The 17,384-nt window shown below is 43.7% G+C and overlaps 1 protein-coding gene and 1 pseudogene across 1 annotated transcript; both read right to left on the bottom strand.

Moving 5' to 3' along the window:
* Positions 1-1,469: 1,469 nt before the first annotated feature.
* LOC129354219 (protein IMPACT homolog) lies at positions 1,470-7,805 on the bottom strand. Its single transcript, XM_055023739.1, has 5 exons — positions 7,728-7,805; positions 6,397-6,520; positions 5,869-6,066; positions 5,542-5,631; positions 1,470-1,519 (listed from the first exon to the last, which is right to left on the bottom strand). The coding sequence occupies exons 2-5, from the start codon at positions 6,419-6,421 to the stop codon at positions 1,482-1,484; spliced, it is 351 nt and encodes a 116-aa protein (XP_054879714.1). The 5' UTR covers positions 6,422-6,520; positions 7,728-7,805; the 3' UTR covers positions 1,470-1,481.
* Positions 7,806-9,495: 1,690 nt separating this feature from the next.
* The window catches only part of LOC129354224 (echinoderm microtubule-associated protein-like 6), a 37,991-nt pseudogene continuing 30,102 nt past the window's right edge, over positions 9,496-17,384 (bottom strand).

Genomic DNA, 17,384 nt, shown 5'->3' with positions numbered 1-17,384 from the left:
GGACAACGCACGGAAAGTAGCCGAAGAGACGGGCGGCGACAGAGCGTTTGCTTTCCGGGTGAGCGACGCTGACACGCGACATCAGGAGGAGAGGTCTGATGGTGGACGCTGGTGCAACATCGCATATAATCACCGACATCGGGAAGTTTCGGAAGCTTGATGAAAGTTTCCAGGCCGAGACGCACTGCGTGGAATTGGCAGATGGATCCAGGTGTTTTGGGGTTGCTAAGCAACGAGGAGACGCGGAAGTGTGTTTGATCGACAACAGAGGTCGACATCTTAAAACGGTGCTGAGGAACGCATTGTACATCCCTTCATCCGCAGGACATCTTCTCAGTGAAAGCTGCAACATCCAGCGGAGCAACGGTGATCTTCAAAGAAGGAAAGAACGTTCTTCTCAGAGACGATACCAAGTTCCCCATTCACGTATGTAACAAATTGTATTATTTGCAAACGACGGACAAAGAATGTGGTGATCAGTGTAAAAAATGTTATGACTTACAAGGTTGGTATGAGATTCTTGGACATTGCAATTACAGAGATGTACTGAAGCTAGAAAATGTTGTTCATGGTATGGAAATTAAAGGGAGAGGTGAACCAATGCCATATTGTGAAGTTTGCACAAAAGGAAAATTTGTTCAAACTAGGAACATGGAGCCAGATGCAAGAGCTAAAGAACCACTAGCAATGGTCCACACAGATTTAGCAGGACCTATAGATCCAATGTCAAAAGATGGTCACAGATATGCATTATCCTTCACGGATGATTATTCCAGTGCAGTTTTTGTATATTTTTTGAAAAACAAGAGTGATACAGTACAAGCTACTGAAAAGTTTATTGCTGACATGACCCCACATGGAAAGATTAAATGTATGAGGTCAGATAATGGTACAGAATTCACAGGAAAAGAGTATCAGGCATTACTGAGCAGAAATAGTATCAGACACTAGACCTCCGCACCATATTCTCCAAATCAAAATGGTACGGCAGAACGAAACTGGAGAACTTTATTTGACATGGCTAGATGTATGTTAATCGATGGTGAGTTACCAAAAATGTTATGGCCATATGCAGTCCAGACAGCTGCTGTAGTGCGAAACAGATGTTTTAATAATCGCACAAAACAAACACCTTACTTCATGTTGACAGGCAGACAGCCTAACATTTCTAGGATGCACAAGTTTGGATGTGTTTGTTACACTTACAAACGAGAGAAAGGAAAGCTGGATTCAAGGTGTGAAAAAGGCATTTTTATAGGGTATGACAAGAATAGCCCAGCTTATATGGTCTACTATCCAAACAGCAGGAAAATCCAGAAACACAGGCTTGTGGAAATTGTATCCAGAGAGAAAAATGAGACGGATGTAACTTTGGATGATGATGATATGATTAGAATTAGTCCCAAAGCAACCAAAACTTCAGATGCTGTTCCAGTAAATCAGGACCTGAGCATAGAAAAAGAACCAATGGCGAGTACCAGTCACACAACAAAACATGAAGAACCTGAGAGGCGATACCCTGTCAGAGAAAGAAAGAAACCAGATTATTTAGATGACTATGTATGTAGCATTGATGATGAAGAGCAAATAGCTAACATTGATTATTGTTACAGACTGATAAGTGGAGTACCTCAAACCTACAAAGAAGCTGTAACGTCTGTGAATGCAAAAGAGTGGGTTACAGCAATGGATGTGGAAATGCAGTCATTACAGGACAATGTTACTTTTTCCCTGACCAACTTACCTGAGGGTAAAGCTGTAGTGGGGGGTAAATGGGTGTATACAATCAAAAAGAATAATGATGGATCAGACAAATACAAGGCTAGATATGTTGCTAAAGGATTCAGTCAAAAGAAAGGTGTGAACTATGAAGAAACCTTTTCACCAACTGCTAGCATGACGAGCATCAGAGTGTTGATGCAAAAGGTAGCACAGGAGAACATGTTTGTTCACCAGATAGATGTAAAGACAGCATATTTACATGCTCCAATCGAATATGAACTTTATATTGAACAACCAGAGGGCTACAAGAAGGAATCTCAAGAAAATGAAAGACTGGTGTATAAACTGCAAAAATCTCTTTATGGACTCAACAGTCGGGCAGAAACTGGAACAAAATGTTGCATGACTACCTATGTGAAATCAAGTTTGTTCAAAACCCTGCTGATAATTGTGTTTACACAAAGATTAATGATACTGAAACCGTGCATATCATTATATGGGTCGATGATTTGATTATTGCTGCCAGTAATACGAATATCCTTAAAGATGTAAAAGAGAAACTTGCATCCAAATTTAAGATGAAGGACTTAGGAAAGTTTGACACATTTTCTTGGCATTGACTTTGAAAAAGAGGCTGACAGTGTTAAAATGTCACAGTCGAAGTATGTGAAGAAAATACTGGAAAAGTTCAACATGCAGAACTGTAAGCCACGAACTACTCCTTGTGAGCAGAAACTTTATGATGATAATGCTGAAGTAATGAGTGATGTCAGAAAATACAGGGAGGCAGTAGGAAGCTTAATCTATTTGTCAACATGTACAAGACCAGATTTAAGCTATGTAGTAAGTAAACTGACACAGTACTTTGCAAACCCAACCACAGAGCAGTGGAATACTGTAAAGCATGTTTTTAGGTATCTAAGAGGCACACAAGATAAAGAACTATGTTTAAAAGGGGTGCCTGTGATAACCTTATATATGCATACAGTGATGCTGATTGGGCAGGTGATGTATCCGATCGAAGGAGTACAACAGGTTACTGTATGAGTCTAAATAAAGATGGTCCGTTAGTCTCATGGAAGACCAAAGACAGCCTACAGTAGCTCTATCTACATGTGAAGCAGAGTACATGGCACTAGCTGCTACTGTACAGGAATGCTTATACTTGAAACAACTGTTGTTCAACATGGATGGTCTGGATTATTTAGCTAAGATTTATGAAGACAATCAGGGTACCATATCCTTAGCCAAAAATCCTGTGAATAGACAAAGATGTAAACATATTGATATTAAATATCATTTTGTCAGAACAGTTGTAAATGAAGGAAAAGTGTTTCTAGAGTACTGTCCAACTAATGAAATGGTTGCAGATGTACTAACTAAACCAGCAACAAAGATTAAGTTGAGGAAGTATGAAATGTTTATGTTTGGCGAATTATGAATGTATTTTGGTTGAAATATTAAGAGTCAGAGGAAGCTACCCAAATGTGAACAAGTGGGGGTGTTGACATTATGAATGTTTTTGTGCTCTCATTTGTTGTTATTGTTTTTTTCCCCTCATTATTGAATTATTGTGTGTCACATCACGTGACCTGTCTAATTGAACACACTGGTGTACAATAAAAGGGTGTGTCCTCCAAACAAAGGGAGAACAACATGAAAGCCAAAATGCGAGTTTCTTGATGTCACGCTGAACGTTGTACCGAAAACTGATTTTGCTAACAAAAAGACTGAAATCGTACAATATGAGGATAGAGACTGTCTGTGGTACAGAGACATGCCTTGGTCTGACTGCCAAATAAGGAAATCCGGAACTAAACCAGTAGTTAACAAACACATGAAGCAGAAGCGCACAGGGCGTTGACAGAATACAGAAAGGCATGGGACCTTCCATGAGGTAATCAAATGCTTGACAAGTCATGAACACCGTCGCCCAAAACACAACACTGGGAGAGAGGATGTAAAAACCCGAAGGAGAAGAGAGTTCTTGCTCTTCGTCCTGCTGTGTCAAACCGACTGCAGCAGACCAGAAGACCAGCAGAGCCGCGCTCCAAAGCCAGAGGGAACTCAAGTCTTCACACCGCAGAAACCAAACCAATCTTAGATCTACAGCAGGATTCAAACTCCACTCGTTCATTTTTAGCATACAGGAAAAGCTCCAAGCCCCAAATTCACAGAAGTAAACTGACCAACAACATTTAGGCTCTGAGTGCAGGACTCACACAGACTCACTACGTACAAAACATTTTGACATCATAGATTTTTTTTTGTCCTAAATGTTAATAGTAGAGAGGGTTGGATTATAAAATTGGGCCTGATGTATTTTTATTTCATCCCAACACCATTAGAAAGAAAACATTGTCACAGTTCAATAAACTGGATCAGAGTCTGAGCATTTTTCCAGGTGTCAGACCGGCTGCTGATCCCGACCCGACCCGAAGCTGCTGCATGTGTGTCAACCTTTGGGTGGCGGTTCTGATCTGGAGCCTTAGATTTGGTCCAGATCTCAGAGCTGCAGGTTTTATCTCTGTCAGCATAGAAACACAGAAAGACGTCAGTCACAGATTGTCAGAGCTGTGTGCTGCCTGTGTGAATGTCTAGAGGGACCAGCGGACGGCCGGGACAGGGCCGTAAAGTGGGGGCCAATGGCCCTCTAGCCCCTCTGTTCCAGTGCCTATTGAGGCACAAACAGTTTCAACATTGATTGATTAAATGTTTTCTGTGAAAGAACGTTTTGTGACAGTTTGTCCAAGCAGGTCAAAGAATAAAGAACCTTCAAAGATAACAGCAAAGTGATCAGACAGGGCGACATCAGTTTACAGACATTGGAAATAGTCACACCCTTACTGATAACCAGGTCCAGTGTGTCTAGAGTCACAGATCTAGAGTCACATATTTAGAGTCATTTATTTAGAGTCATAGATCTAGAGTCACAGCTCTAGAGTCATATATCTAGAGTCACAGATCTAGAGTCATATATCTAGAGTCACAGATCTAGAGTCATATATCTAGAGTCACAGATCTAGTCACAGATCTAGAGTCATATATCTAGAGTCACAGATTTAGAGTCACAGCTCTAGAGTCATATATCTAGAGTCACAGATCTAGAGTCATATATCTAGAGTCACAGATCTAGTCACAGATCTAGAGTCATATATCTAGAGTCACAGATTTAGAGTCACAGATCTAAAGTCACAGATCTAGAGTCATAGATCTAGAGTCAATGCACAGCTTCAGTTTATTACAACTACAACCAGTGATCAGTCTGAAAACCTGGGAATAGTGATGACCTCTGACCTCTGACCTGAACCTTCAGAGCCACATAAAGACAGTCATAAAGTCGGGCTTCTATCACCTGAAGAACATCTAGAGGTCTGATGTCTCAGTGAGATCTAGAGAAACTCATCGTTTATCTTCAGTGGCATCGATTCCTGCTGCAGCTGATCCAGAAGCTGCTGCTGCTGCTGCTGGAGACTTTAAATATGATGTTAGTTTATAAATCAGACCACTCAGGTTCTGGTTCTGCTCTGCATCAGAACCAGAACCAAATGAGGAGAAGCAGCGTTCAGCTTCAGCACCACAAATCTGGAACAAACTTCCAGAAAACTGTAAAACAGCCGAAACCCTGAGATCCTTAGAATCCAGACTAAAATCCAGCTGGTTAGTTTCATTTGAAATATAATCATGAATTTAACGATAACTCTTGACTTCATGATTTGATTGTTGATTCTATGTTGCATAACTCTGAGTTTTTGTGTTTATGATGCAAAGCTCTTTGAAATGCTTTGCTGCTAAAATGTGACTGATTCATGTACAAACCATAAATATGAAGTCCAGCTGAGTTTGATGCTGCTGGGCAGACGGACCACTGGAGCCTCTGAGTTCTGCTGGTCCCGGTCCAATCTGGACCTGGAACAATCAGGAAATATTGATACAGCAGTTTTCATTGATCAAATCACCAAGAGCTTCACAGTGAACATCATTTAAACATGAAACAGATCAGTGCTTGAACACAATGCCAAAAGTTGAAAAGACGACAAAGTAAAAACCAGTAACACCAGAATCTCCCAGTAGACAAAACATGTTGGAATAAAAACACTTCAGACTGACTCCGCCTCCAGGTTACAGCAGGTAGAAACATCTCACCTCTCTGATGGTGGAAGATCAGCAGATTGAAAGTTAACGACGAAATCCTTTGACCGGTCGCTCTTAAAGGACACACAGCGGGGCTCTGGTCCTGGTGCTGGTTCTGGTCCTGGTCCTGGTCCTGGTTCTGGTTCTGGTCCTGGTTCTGGTCCTGATTCTGGTCCTGGTCCTGGTTCTGATTTGAGTCTCTGAAGGATCCTGACAGAAACATGATGATTAAAACCCATTCTGTCAGGTTCTGTTTACACACCAGCCCATTTCCATCCTGGACCCATCTGGACCAGAACCGGGCTGAAGTTGGTGATTTTGTCCTGTGGGTCCTGCTGGAACCCAGCTCTAACCACAGGCTGCTGTCACTCTGCTGCTTCTGCAACATGGACCTGCTGGCTGGAAGAAACACTGATACCAGGCTGAGCTGCTCTGTTCAGGCTGGATGATGCAGCAAAGAGGAGCAGCAGCTTCATCACCGTTTGGGCCTGATGCAGTTTGAACGCTGTGTGAAAAGGACACTGAGAGATGGTGACTCACCTCTGACCTTTGCTCTGGCTCTCATCTTCCCCACACAGAGAGGTTTTAGAGGGAGGGTCTCCCTCCTCTCTGTCCTCACACTGATCCATGCTGCTGAATCCACTGCAGCTCTTTCTACCTTCACCTGCAGAGGAAACACATCATTCATCAGCTCTGATCGTCTTTACATCATTAGAGCTGGAAAAAGATCAGCTGCTGCTCTGATTGGCTCTTCTTCTCTGCTTCATGTCAGTTGAACGCAGTCAGACAGCAGAGAGGCAGAGGAAGCTGCATCAGCTGCTGCACTTCTACTGTCAGGGCCACTAGAGGGAGACACGGAGCTACATTTACATTCACTGATCTGATTGTTAAATAGTTTATCACATATAGACTATTTAATCATCTAAAATAAACCACATTATAACATTTATTTTATTTTTGAAAGTACTGACAGGAAGCAGCAGGAAGCTGATGTCTCTGGCTTTAACGTCAGAAACCAGAGTTTGATTCCAGGAAAAGAAAACATGATGCAGTTTGTTCAAGAAGAAAATAAAGAATCATCAGCTGAGCATCATGATTCCAGTTCATCAATAATCTAATAATCCTGTAGATTAATCCTTGAGTTTAATCTCAAAAAGATTAAACTTTGAGAAATGAACATTTTCTCCAAACATCAAAAAAAGCAACAAACTTCCTGGATTCAAAGTTTAAGCAGGAAACAAATCAAATTTACATTTTGTTCAGACGGTCCAAAGACCTGAACAGACCGAGACCCAACAGAACCACAGAATAACGGATCGGAACCACACCGGAAGGGTTGGTTCAACTTTTTATTCTGGAGAATAAAAACAAATCAACTCCCTAAACTCCCTAAACTCCCTGAACTCCCTGAACTCCCTAAACTCCCTAAACTCCCTGAACTCCAGCCCCACAGCAGCGCAGATCAACATTTCTACCAACATTTCTTTTACAAATTCAACCAAAGTCAACAACAACAAAAAATTCTCCTCACAAAAATCATAAACTAAAAACAAGATGAGAAAAACGCCACCTGGTGGCCACAACAACACAATACAGAGCAAAAACAAATCAACTTCCTCTTCCTGAACTCCAGCCCTAAATGTGAAAATAAAAATAAAATTCAACTGAGTTGGACTAGCCAAAATACAAAAAGGAAATTATAATAAACTGTTTATAAAAACTCACAATGACGGTCAAAATGCTAACAAACACTAATAAACAACGTATGGTAGAGATGATGCAACATCATTTGGATGTTGTTCATATTGGATGATGATGTAGTATATTGAAAACAACCATATATCTCAGCAGTGACCTTTAACCTGACTTACCTGCAGCAGCGCGAAACAATCTGAGAGAAAAGAACACGGAGAATCCACGAGGGCCAAGAACACCTCCCTGCTGCACCTCGCTACAGCAAACAGGAAGTGGCGGGACGGAGAACCGTTAGTCTCATACCTCCGGAAGAAGGCGGGGGGGTTTCCTGTTTTATCACTGCTGATGTTACGTGACGTGCCGAGGCTTCGAAGCGTGTCGAGTAATGGAGGGGACGTTTCCGTAAAGCGCGTAGATGAGAGAAACAAGCAGGAAACAAAACAAACTTACAGTTTGTTCAGACGGTCCAAACAGACTGAGACCCAACAGAACCGCAGCGGAACCGGTCTTGTGCGAAATTCGGTTCCCCTGTGAAAATCTGTTCCCACTGCGTCGGGAGCGCGCATTACAGCCAGAGAGGCCAAAGAGGCGGATCTGATCATTTTCACGTCTCTTCTGATCGATTTCTCGGTAAAAACAACTAATATAACCATGTCAATGTTGTAACACTCAGTTTAATTGGTTTCACGCTTCGAAGCCTCGGCACGAAGCGTGTCGAGGAGCCACACAGGAAGGGTTTGAAACAAAAGTAAATGTGAGCAGTGGCGGAGCTAGACTTTTTTCCAAGGGGGGGCCAAAGGGTGAGCAAGGCTTTATCAGAGGGTCCATATACAAATGGACCGTTCCATGGAACGAAGGAAAAATATTTGTTTCCTTTCGTTCAAAATTAATTAATATAACTAGTTAGGTTATAATTCAAAGCTTTCATATGACATAGCCTACTTATATTTCAGTCATTATAAAACTTAATGGTTTTTCACATATTCTTACACATTTCAAGCAAGAACTGGGAGATATAAAACATTAGATGGCAGCATATCACTAAAACATATGTTAGAATCTGTCTAAAACACGATCTATCAGCACTAGCATGGCTAATATAATAAACGAGGCACTACGCAGCGGTACACAACCATTTTTTTTATCTTTTTAAAAATGTATGACAAGTGCCCCTCTCATTAGGAAGGTAACAGCGGTTACAGCTGAGCGGTAAAATGGAAATACCTGCAGAACTCCTGACGGTGTAACTCTAAGCCATGGATGTGTTTTGGATCAAGCAGGAACTACATGTCAGTTTAACCAATGAACAGCGTCCGGCATCGAGCTGCCTTCAGGGACAGTCGGAAATCTTTGCTGATCTCATAAGTATTATATTTTAAAATGACCATTTCCAGTGGGGTGGCACTAGGGGGCCAGGGCTCTGTTGGGGGTGGCAAGTGCCACCCCGGCCACCCCTCTGGCTCCGCCACTGAATGTGAGGACTGTTATATAAATTATTTCCAGAAACAAATCAAAGAAAACAAACTTCATGCCGGACAAAAACCTCCGTCGCCTCTGGGTGGATCCGTCCCGAGAGGAAGGTTCTCTTTCCTTCCAGAACCTGTACTTCAAAACTTCATACACGCCACTCATCAGTCTCAGGGGCCACCAGCCCAGATAAAACACCTGGGCTGGTGGCCCCTGCACACACACACACACACACCACACACACACACACACCACACACCACACACACCAGCAGGGATCTGTCAAAGGTGCCAAAATAAAAACAACAAACATTCAGGAGATGGAAGTAAATGTGAGCCTGTAACGCTATGCAGTGAAATCAGATGGAGTTTGATGAAGTCTTCATGAGAAGGAGAGACATGATTATCATAATAATAATAATTCTAATAATTATATTTTTCCAAGAACGTAAAGTGTTTGATATGTTGAACAGATTTCTACATGTTCAGGTTTCATTAAGTTGAGGGAGGAGAAACAAATAACATGTGAGAGGATGTTGAACCATCTCTCATCTGTCCAGGCAGAGAAAATATCATTCTAATGTATAGATGACTGTTGAACTGTGTGAAGGTTAAGAAGACAGGAATATGTGAAAAAATCAGCTTTATATATTCACAACAAGTTTCTATAAATATGAGCAGCTGGTTCAAACTGGACAGAACAAAAACTGATCTGCTTCATGCAAATATTCTGGAGGAAACTTGATACATGAACCGACGTACAAAAAACTCATAAGTTTACCGCACAACTGGCTGTCTGCAGCAGTGTGTGTGTGTGTGTGTGTGTGTGTGTGTGTGTGAGTGTGTGCGTGTGTGTGTGTGTGTGAGTGTGTGCGTGTGTGTGTGTGTGTGTGTGTGTGTACGTGTGTGTGTGTGTGTGAGTGTGTGTGTGTGTGTGTGTGTGTGTGTGAGTGTGTGTGTGTACATGTGTGTGTGTGTGTTTGTCTGTGTGTATGTGGGCGTGTGTGTGTGTTTTTCTCTGTGTGTGTGTGTGTGTGAGTGTGTGTACATGTGTGTGTGTGTGTGTGTACATGTGTGTGTCTGTGTGTGTGTGTGTACATGTGTGTGTGCGTGTGTGTGTGTTTCTGTGTGTGTGTGTGTGTGTGTGAGTGTGTGTTGTGTGTGAGTGTGTGCGTGTGTGTGTGTGTGGGAGTGTGTGTGTACATGTGTGTGTGTTTGCATTGACAGGAACATTCCACTAACATAACCAGCTGATTTCTTTCTTCTATAATTTCTAGAGTCTTTGACTCGTTTCACAGCAACAGTTCATATTCATCCAGTCATCAGGCATAAAAACATGAAATATTCCAGCTATTATTGTCTCTGGGTCTGAACTCCAGGCTCTGGATGGGATTCAAACTAAAAGCATCAATCTTTTTCTGTCCATTCAGAGAGAAGCAGCAGACAGAGAACAAAGATTTGAAACGTCTGCAGCCCGGTTCTGGCCCGGTTCTGGTCCAGAATAAATGAGACCAACAGGCAGAAAGGTCCAGAAAGGCACTTCAGGAGACGATGTCCAGATTATCAGCTGCTTTTCTCAGGAAAACAAGTTTAAAGTGGTTTCAGCCTCTGATCCAGTTTCATCATCATGTTGATGCCTTGGTTCTGGTTCTGGTTCTGGTTCTGGTTCTGGTTCTGGGTGAAATAAAACTGTTTCTGTTTATTAGCATTAGCTAACAGTTAGTCTGCTGACTGAGTACCAGGATCAGGATCAAACTGGTTCTCTTCTTTAAACTGGACCCCAGTTCAGAGTGAAAACGTTTCCAGATTGGAGTTCAGAGGTCAACGGAGCGCAGCACAGATCTGGATCTCTACGGAGGCCTGCAGGGTCATTTTAAAGTGTTTGATGAGGAAACAGATCCACAAGTGAAGTTAGGAGTTTTCTCAGAACCTCAGAGGTTCTGATCCACTGAATTCACCACAGACTTTCCTCCACCTGTAGGAGGCGCTGCAGCGTCCGGTCCGATCCCAGGAGAAGAACATCTGAACGTCAGAGGCACAACGTCCAACCACTGACTGTCCAGCGTCTGTCCAGTCTGTCCAGCGTCCATCCACCGTCCATCCGGCTGATTGTGGGAGAGAAACGCTGAGCTGCTCTGGATCGTCTCTGGTTCTGTTCAGGCTCTTCAGAACTCGACGTTTACAGACATTTCCACACAAATACGCTGAAAAAAACAGAATCTGGTGTGAACAGTTTGGCTGGAATGGAAACAAGTTCAAATAAACCTAAATAAGTTTTATTTAGTTTTATATTTAGAAGTTGGGAGCAGGTTTCTATTTCAAGAAAACTCACAAACTTGTCTCTTATTTTTAAATCCTATTTTCATAATACATTTTATTTCTAATGAAAGTTTGAACTAATTTATGATGGACTTTTATATTTTCTGTTCGTCTTTCAATAATTAAATAAACAGAGAAACTCATTTTTTTGTTTAAATAAAAGAAGCAAAACTGAAGGATCTATTAAAGGTTGTTTATGTTCTTTAAAAATAACTTTAGTTGTTATTAAATAGTTTTATATTAAATTTTATCTAAACAACCAGAATCAGAAAAAAGTTAATATGAAGAAACTTCAACCCAGAAAGTTTATTCTGATTCCTCTAAATCACAAACATTCATTAAACGGATGAGTCCAACAGCGGTACTGCCTGGTTCTGGTCAGGGTTCTGGTTGGTTCTCATTGGTTCTAGTCAGGGTTCTAGTCAGGGTACTGGTCAGGGTTCTGGTCAGGGTTCTGGTCAGGGTTCTGGTCAGGGTTCTGGTCAGGGTTCCGGTTGGTTCTCATTGGTTCCGGTTGGTTCCGGTTGGGTCTCATTGGTTCCGGTTGGTTCTCATTGGTTCCGGTTGGGTCTCATTGGTTCCGGTTAGGGTTCCGGTTGGTTCTGGTCAGGGTTCCGGTTGGTTCCGGTTGGGTCTCATTGGTTCCGGTTGGTTCCTGTTGGGTCTCATTGGTTCCGGTTGGTTCCGGTTGGTTCTCATTGGTTCCGGTTGGGTCTCATTGGTTCCGGTTAGGGTTCCGGTTGGTTCTGGTCAGGGTTCCGGTTGGTTCCGGTTGGGTCTCATTGGTTCCGGTTGGTTCCGGTTGGGTCTCATTGGTTCCGGTTGGTTCCGGTTGGGTCTCATTGGTTCCGGTTGGGTCTCATTGGTTCCGGTCAGGGTTCTGGTTGGTTCTGGTCAGGGGTCCGGTCAGGGTTCTGGTTGGTTCTGGTCAGGGTTCCGGTTGGGTCCGGTTGGGTCTGATCAGTGATGGTCTTACCTGCAGTCGTCTCCTCCGGTGCTGATCACCTGCTGGTCGTCGTGGGAGAATCGGATGTTGGTGACGTGCGGCGCGTGTCCATGGAAACGCTTGTGTTTGGCCTGAAGTCAGAACAGAACCAGAACCAGAACCAGAACCAGAACCAACGTCAAGAAAACAGCCACAGACCTTTACAAGTTTATATTCTTGACAAGTTGTGACCAAGTTTAATAGAAATGTACTTTCTTTCCTTGAAACCTTTCAGTATAAAGGATTGAAATAAGTTTGACTGTAAAGAGTCTTGAGATGGTTTATTGATAATAATCTGCATTAATATTATAAATCTATGTAAAACATCTTGGATGATCTATTTGGGACAACAAAACACTAGTTATTCTCTCCCACTGTCATCATCCTGGTGAACCGAATAAAGTGAGTCTGACATTCAAAACTTTTCCTGCTTGTTAAAAACAGGAATGAATTTCATTTTCTCAGTTTAGTTGAGTTTTTCCTTAATAAGTTCATCTAGTAAAATATTTAACTGTCAGGTTGGATTCTTGTTAAACTGAAAACTTTTTCTGTTTGTTCTGAATGTCGGCGCTGAACCCTGACCCCTGACCCTAACCGAAACCATTTATTATTTCAAACCTTATCAGGCAGGATTAACAGACAGTAACTTGGTAATTTTGATGTAAATGACCTTTGACCTGAGCAGTTATTTATAGATATTCATACCAGAATCAGACCTACTTTTATCAGATTATTGGTGTGAAACTGGAAAATGTTTGATTTTTATTTATTTAATCAGAAAGTTAGCAATAAATTTTAAAAACTTATTTTTAAGTTAAAACCTGGAGCTCCTGATGATGATGATGATGATGATGAGTCCATCTGTTGATCAGCTAAATACTGAAACTCACAAACTTGTCAGTGCAGGGGAAGTCGAACAGTTTGACCAATCCGAAGTCGTCTCCGCTGACGAGGTTCAGGCCGGCGTGAGAAACGCACGCACAGATCACGTCGGCTTTGTCTGCGTTTCGGGGCCAAATCCCCAGAACTTCATCTCCCAGAATGCTGTTGGAGAGACGAATGGAGAGCAGCTTCAGAGCAGCAGCAGCTGCTGACGGTTCAGGTCAGGTCAAAGGTCAGGTCAAAGGTTACCTGGTCCACGTCGCCCAGGTGATTTTGTCGATGGCGCTCTGGTCGCTCAGCAGCTTCCCTGAAGGAACCTCAAACACCAGCCGGCGGTAGACTCCGGTCGACACCTGAAGGCACCACGGAGCCGTTAGGAACCCAGCAGAACCGCTGGGCCGGGTCCAGAGACCAGGAACCAACAGGACCTGACGGGGACCGACTGGACCCAGCAGGTTCTTACTGCTCTGCCGTTTGGGTCAAACCGGACCTGAATGTAGCAGCTGTCTGCCGAGAAGTCCAGCTGCAGGACGAAGGCAGGAATGTCGCTGCAGTAACCCAGTCGGCTCAGAACCGGTCCACCACTCAGATCGTAAACGTCCACAGTGTTCTCCACCGATCCGACCGCCAGCAGGCGCCGGTCCGGACTGAAGCTGAAACCAGAACCAGGAAACAGGAAACATTTCAGCTTCTGTCTGCGGCTGAAACATTAAACTCATTCAGCTTTAAACCGGACCGAACCGGACCGGACTGGACCTGACTGGACTGGTTCTGACTGGTTCTGACTGGTCCTGACTGGACTGGTTCTGACTGGTTCTGACTGGACTGGTTCTGACTGGTTCTGACTGGTTCTGACTGGTCCTGACTGGACTGGTTCTGACTGGTTCTGACTGGTTCTGACTGGACTGGTTCTGACTGGTTCTGACTGGGACTGGGTTCTGACTGGACTGGTTCTGATTGGACTGGTTCTGACTGGTTCTGACTGGTTCTGACTGGACTGGTTCTGACTGGTTCTAACTGGTTCTGACTGGTTCTGACTGGACCTCCTACCGGATGTCCTGGAGGCTGGCGCTGCGGTCTCGTTTCTTGGTCCAGATCTTCAGGGAGTTGGAGAGGAGGAGGAGGAACTCTCCGTTCTTCATCCCGACCGCCAGCATCTCTCCGTCTGAGCTGTAGCTCACGCAGCGAGCGGCGAAGCCGACACACACTTTGTTCAGGAGTTTCTGACAACAAAACCATCATCTGGACATCAGCCAGCAAATGATCCATGTTTCAGTTTTTATCAATTGTATCCAAGACATAAAATCCTGTTTGCGCTGCCATAATCTCCGGCATCATGGCGGCGCGTCACCTTGTCGCTCAGGTCCCACAGCCTGATGGTGGCGTCGTCGCTGGCCGTGACGCAGAGCTCTTTGCCTGGGTGGGCGGCCAGACCCCAGATCCCTCCGCGGCCGTGGCTGTCCAGCAGCAGGTTGGACGCCGCGTTCTTCTCCCCGACCTCCAGGATCTCCCCGTCCTTGGTTCCCACCAGGATCTTCCCCTGAGGAAGAGGAGCTGGTGAGGAGGAAGCAGCAGCAGGAGGATGGAGGGAAACGGGAGTCGGACCTTTCCTCTGCAAACGGATCGGACGCACTCCACCTGCTGACCCGTCTCCAGCTGGAAGGCCCGGCAGCGCTTCATCTCCTGGTCCCACAGCTTCACGGCTCCGCCCTCTTTGGTCCTGATGGGCGAATCCAGAGCATCGATTCAGACAGAACAACTCAAACATCCATCAGGTGAAGGTTTTACACTCTTCTCTTCAGCATAACAGAATCATGTTTTATTCTGAAAAAACCTGATCCTGATGGACTAGAAGCATCTTTAAAGGAACAGTACCATGAAAGAACATTTTATAATAGGAAGTTATCCAACATGGCTCCTCTGTTAACGCTTTATCATTTTTACCAGGTTGCTCTGAGCAGCAGTTCCTATAACGAGCTCAGCAGCTGTTTGCTAATAGCTGCTGGCTAGTCTGAAGGAGCAGGGGAGGGCGGTGGCTTGGAAACCTCAGCTCTGAGGTGGAGCCGTGTCTTGAAGGCGGGGCTAGGTCCACCCAGGCGTTTTCACCAGTTGACTGGTTGCCCTGGAGATTCAAGGATTTCTCAAACATGAAAGAATTGAAGCAAAACTCCAGCTTTGTTTTTAAAGAAAGAAAAACTTCATAACTTTATGTAACAATCAAAGGTTGAGTTTCCATCATACTCTGTAGTTCTCAGGAGAACCTTTTAATAAACTAGTGAGTCTGTTTTAGAACCGTCTGGTTCCGGTTCCTCTGAGGCTGAAGCAGCGCGTCACTCACGGCCGCTCCTTCCCTCCGGTGACGATGAGTCCGTCCCTCAGCGTGGTGTACATGGTGAACACCGGCCCCGTGTGGGCCTTCGCCACCCAGCCGCAGCAGGAAGTGATGTCGCCACACGTACACGTCGCCGTTGATGGCGCCGGTAACGTCAGGTTGTTCTGGGAACAAACGCGGAGATCAGTCGTTTACCTGTTTGTTAATAACCAGGTGATCTAAGGTTTCTGCATCACATCCACCTGTAGAGACACCAGGAAAACCCGGACCGGGTTTGAGAAACAGCAGAAAACTCACAGCACCGAAGGCCACAGAGAGCATGGTCTGCATCCGGCCGGCCTCCACTGACCCCACCACGCCTTTCTTATACATCAGCGCTCCTCCAGCCAGAGTCCAGAACTTCACATGTTTGATTCCCACAGAAACAAACTGGGAGTCCGAATCCGGCCGGAACTCCACCACGAAGATCCGGTCCGGATGTCCGGCTTTACTGCAAACCCGGGACCCTGAAAGAGAAACGGTTCTGGTTCCTGCTGACGGGTCATAAAGGAATAAATAATAACTATCAGATAGTTTTACTTTAACCTGTTAGGTTCACAGATTTAGCAAATTAACATCCAAAACTAAATGTTCAGTTTTAGTTTGACATGTTTTTGTTCTAATTTTAGTCAAATGTTTATAACATGATGGAAGCAAATAGATTTTTGATTGAATTTATAAATACAAATAACGTAATTTATTAAAAAAATGAAGAGAATCAAAATGTGTAACATGAATATTTTAGTCATATTTCTACATTTATTTATTTTCCTTTTATCTATTGTTTATAGAAATTATCATTTAATTCTGTAATATAATTTTAAATAAATTTTTGTTTAATTTTTTGGTCATGTTTGGTGAGTTTTTACAAAGAAAAAACTTTAAAAGTAAAACAAAGCTGTTCTAGATGAAGCTTTGTTTGTGTTACTGGTTTGCTGGTAAACTGGTCCAGACCTTCCTGCCAGCGCCACACGCTGATGGTGTGTTCAGGGTCGACTCCGACAGACAGCAGCAGCTTCCCGGTGGCGCTGAAGTTCACGTATCCGACTCCTTTGGCGTGGCTGGAGCGCAGGATGGACAGAGTCTGTTTGCTCATGGCGTCCCAGACGTGGATGGACGGATTCGTACCTGCATGAGCGACAACACACAGGAAGTGAGGTCAGCAGGTCAAACAACAGCAGCAAAGATTCAGCGCAAACCAAGCAGGATGAGGATGAGAGCAGCCGACAAACACCCTGAAACCAGAACCAGCAGAACACAGAATCCAAACCCTTCAGACAAAATGAAAGTTCATCCTGGAAACATATAAACAGGTCATGTTAAATTAAGTTTAAATGATGGAATATTCCCAGATTATAATCCCTCAGCAGGTTTCCTGTGGACTTCAGGCTGTTTGCTGAGATGAGACGGCGGCAGGTTGGTGAATAATTTACCTGGGATTTCACCGACGTCACCTGGTGAGTTGTGAGAGCGATGAGGCAACAAGGCCAGCAAAAAACACATAAACAAAAACAAATAAAAACCTGCTGAGAGTTGATTTAAGACTAGAAACATGAAACGGAAAGAAGGTTTCATTTCACAGTTTCTTCCTGAGTCGGTGGTCGAGTTTCATTAGTAGACGATACAAAATGCTCAGCAGTTACAGTTTTCATTCTGAATGCATGAAACCATTTCAGCCTGTTCAGTTCTCTAATAATCAATAGGAGTTTAGAAAACAATAAGTTTAGTTCAGGTTTTCCAGCTCTGGCACTGAGGAGCGTTCACAAAACTACTGGTAGTTTAAAGCAGTAGAAACTGATAAATGCTGTAA

Source organism: Poeciliopsis prolifica, unplaced genomic scaffold (genome assembly GCF_027474105.1).
Source record: "Poeciliopsis prolifica strain line A6 unplaced genomic scaffold, Auburn_PproV2 SCAFFOLD106, whole genome shotgun sequence".
Taxonomy (NCBI): Eukaryota; Metazoa; Chordata; class Actinopteri; order Cyprinodontiformes; family Poeciliidae; genus Poeciliopsis; species Poeciliopsis prolifica.
Note: the sequence above shows the minus strand (reverse complement) of the source record. Positions and strands in the feature narration are given on the sequence as shown.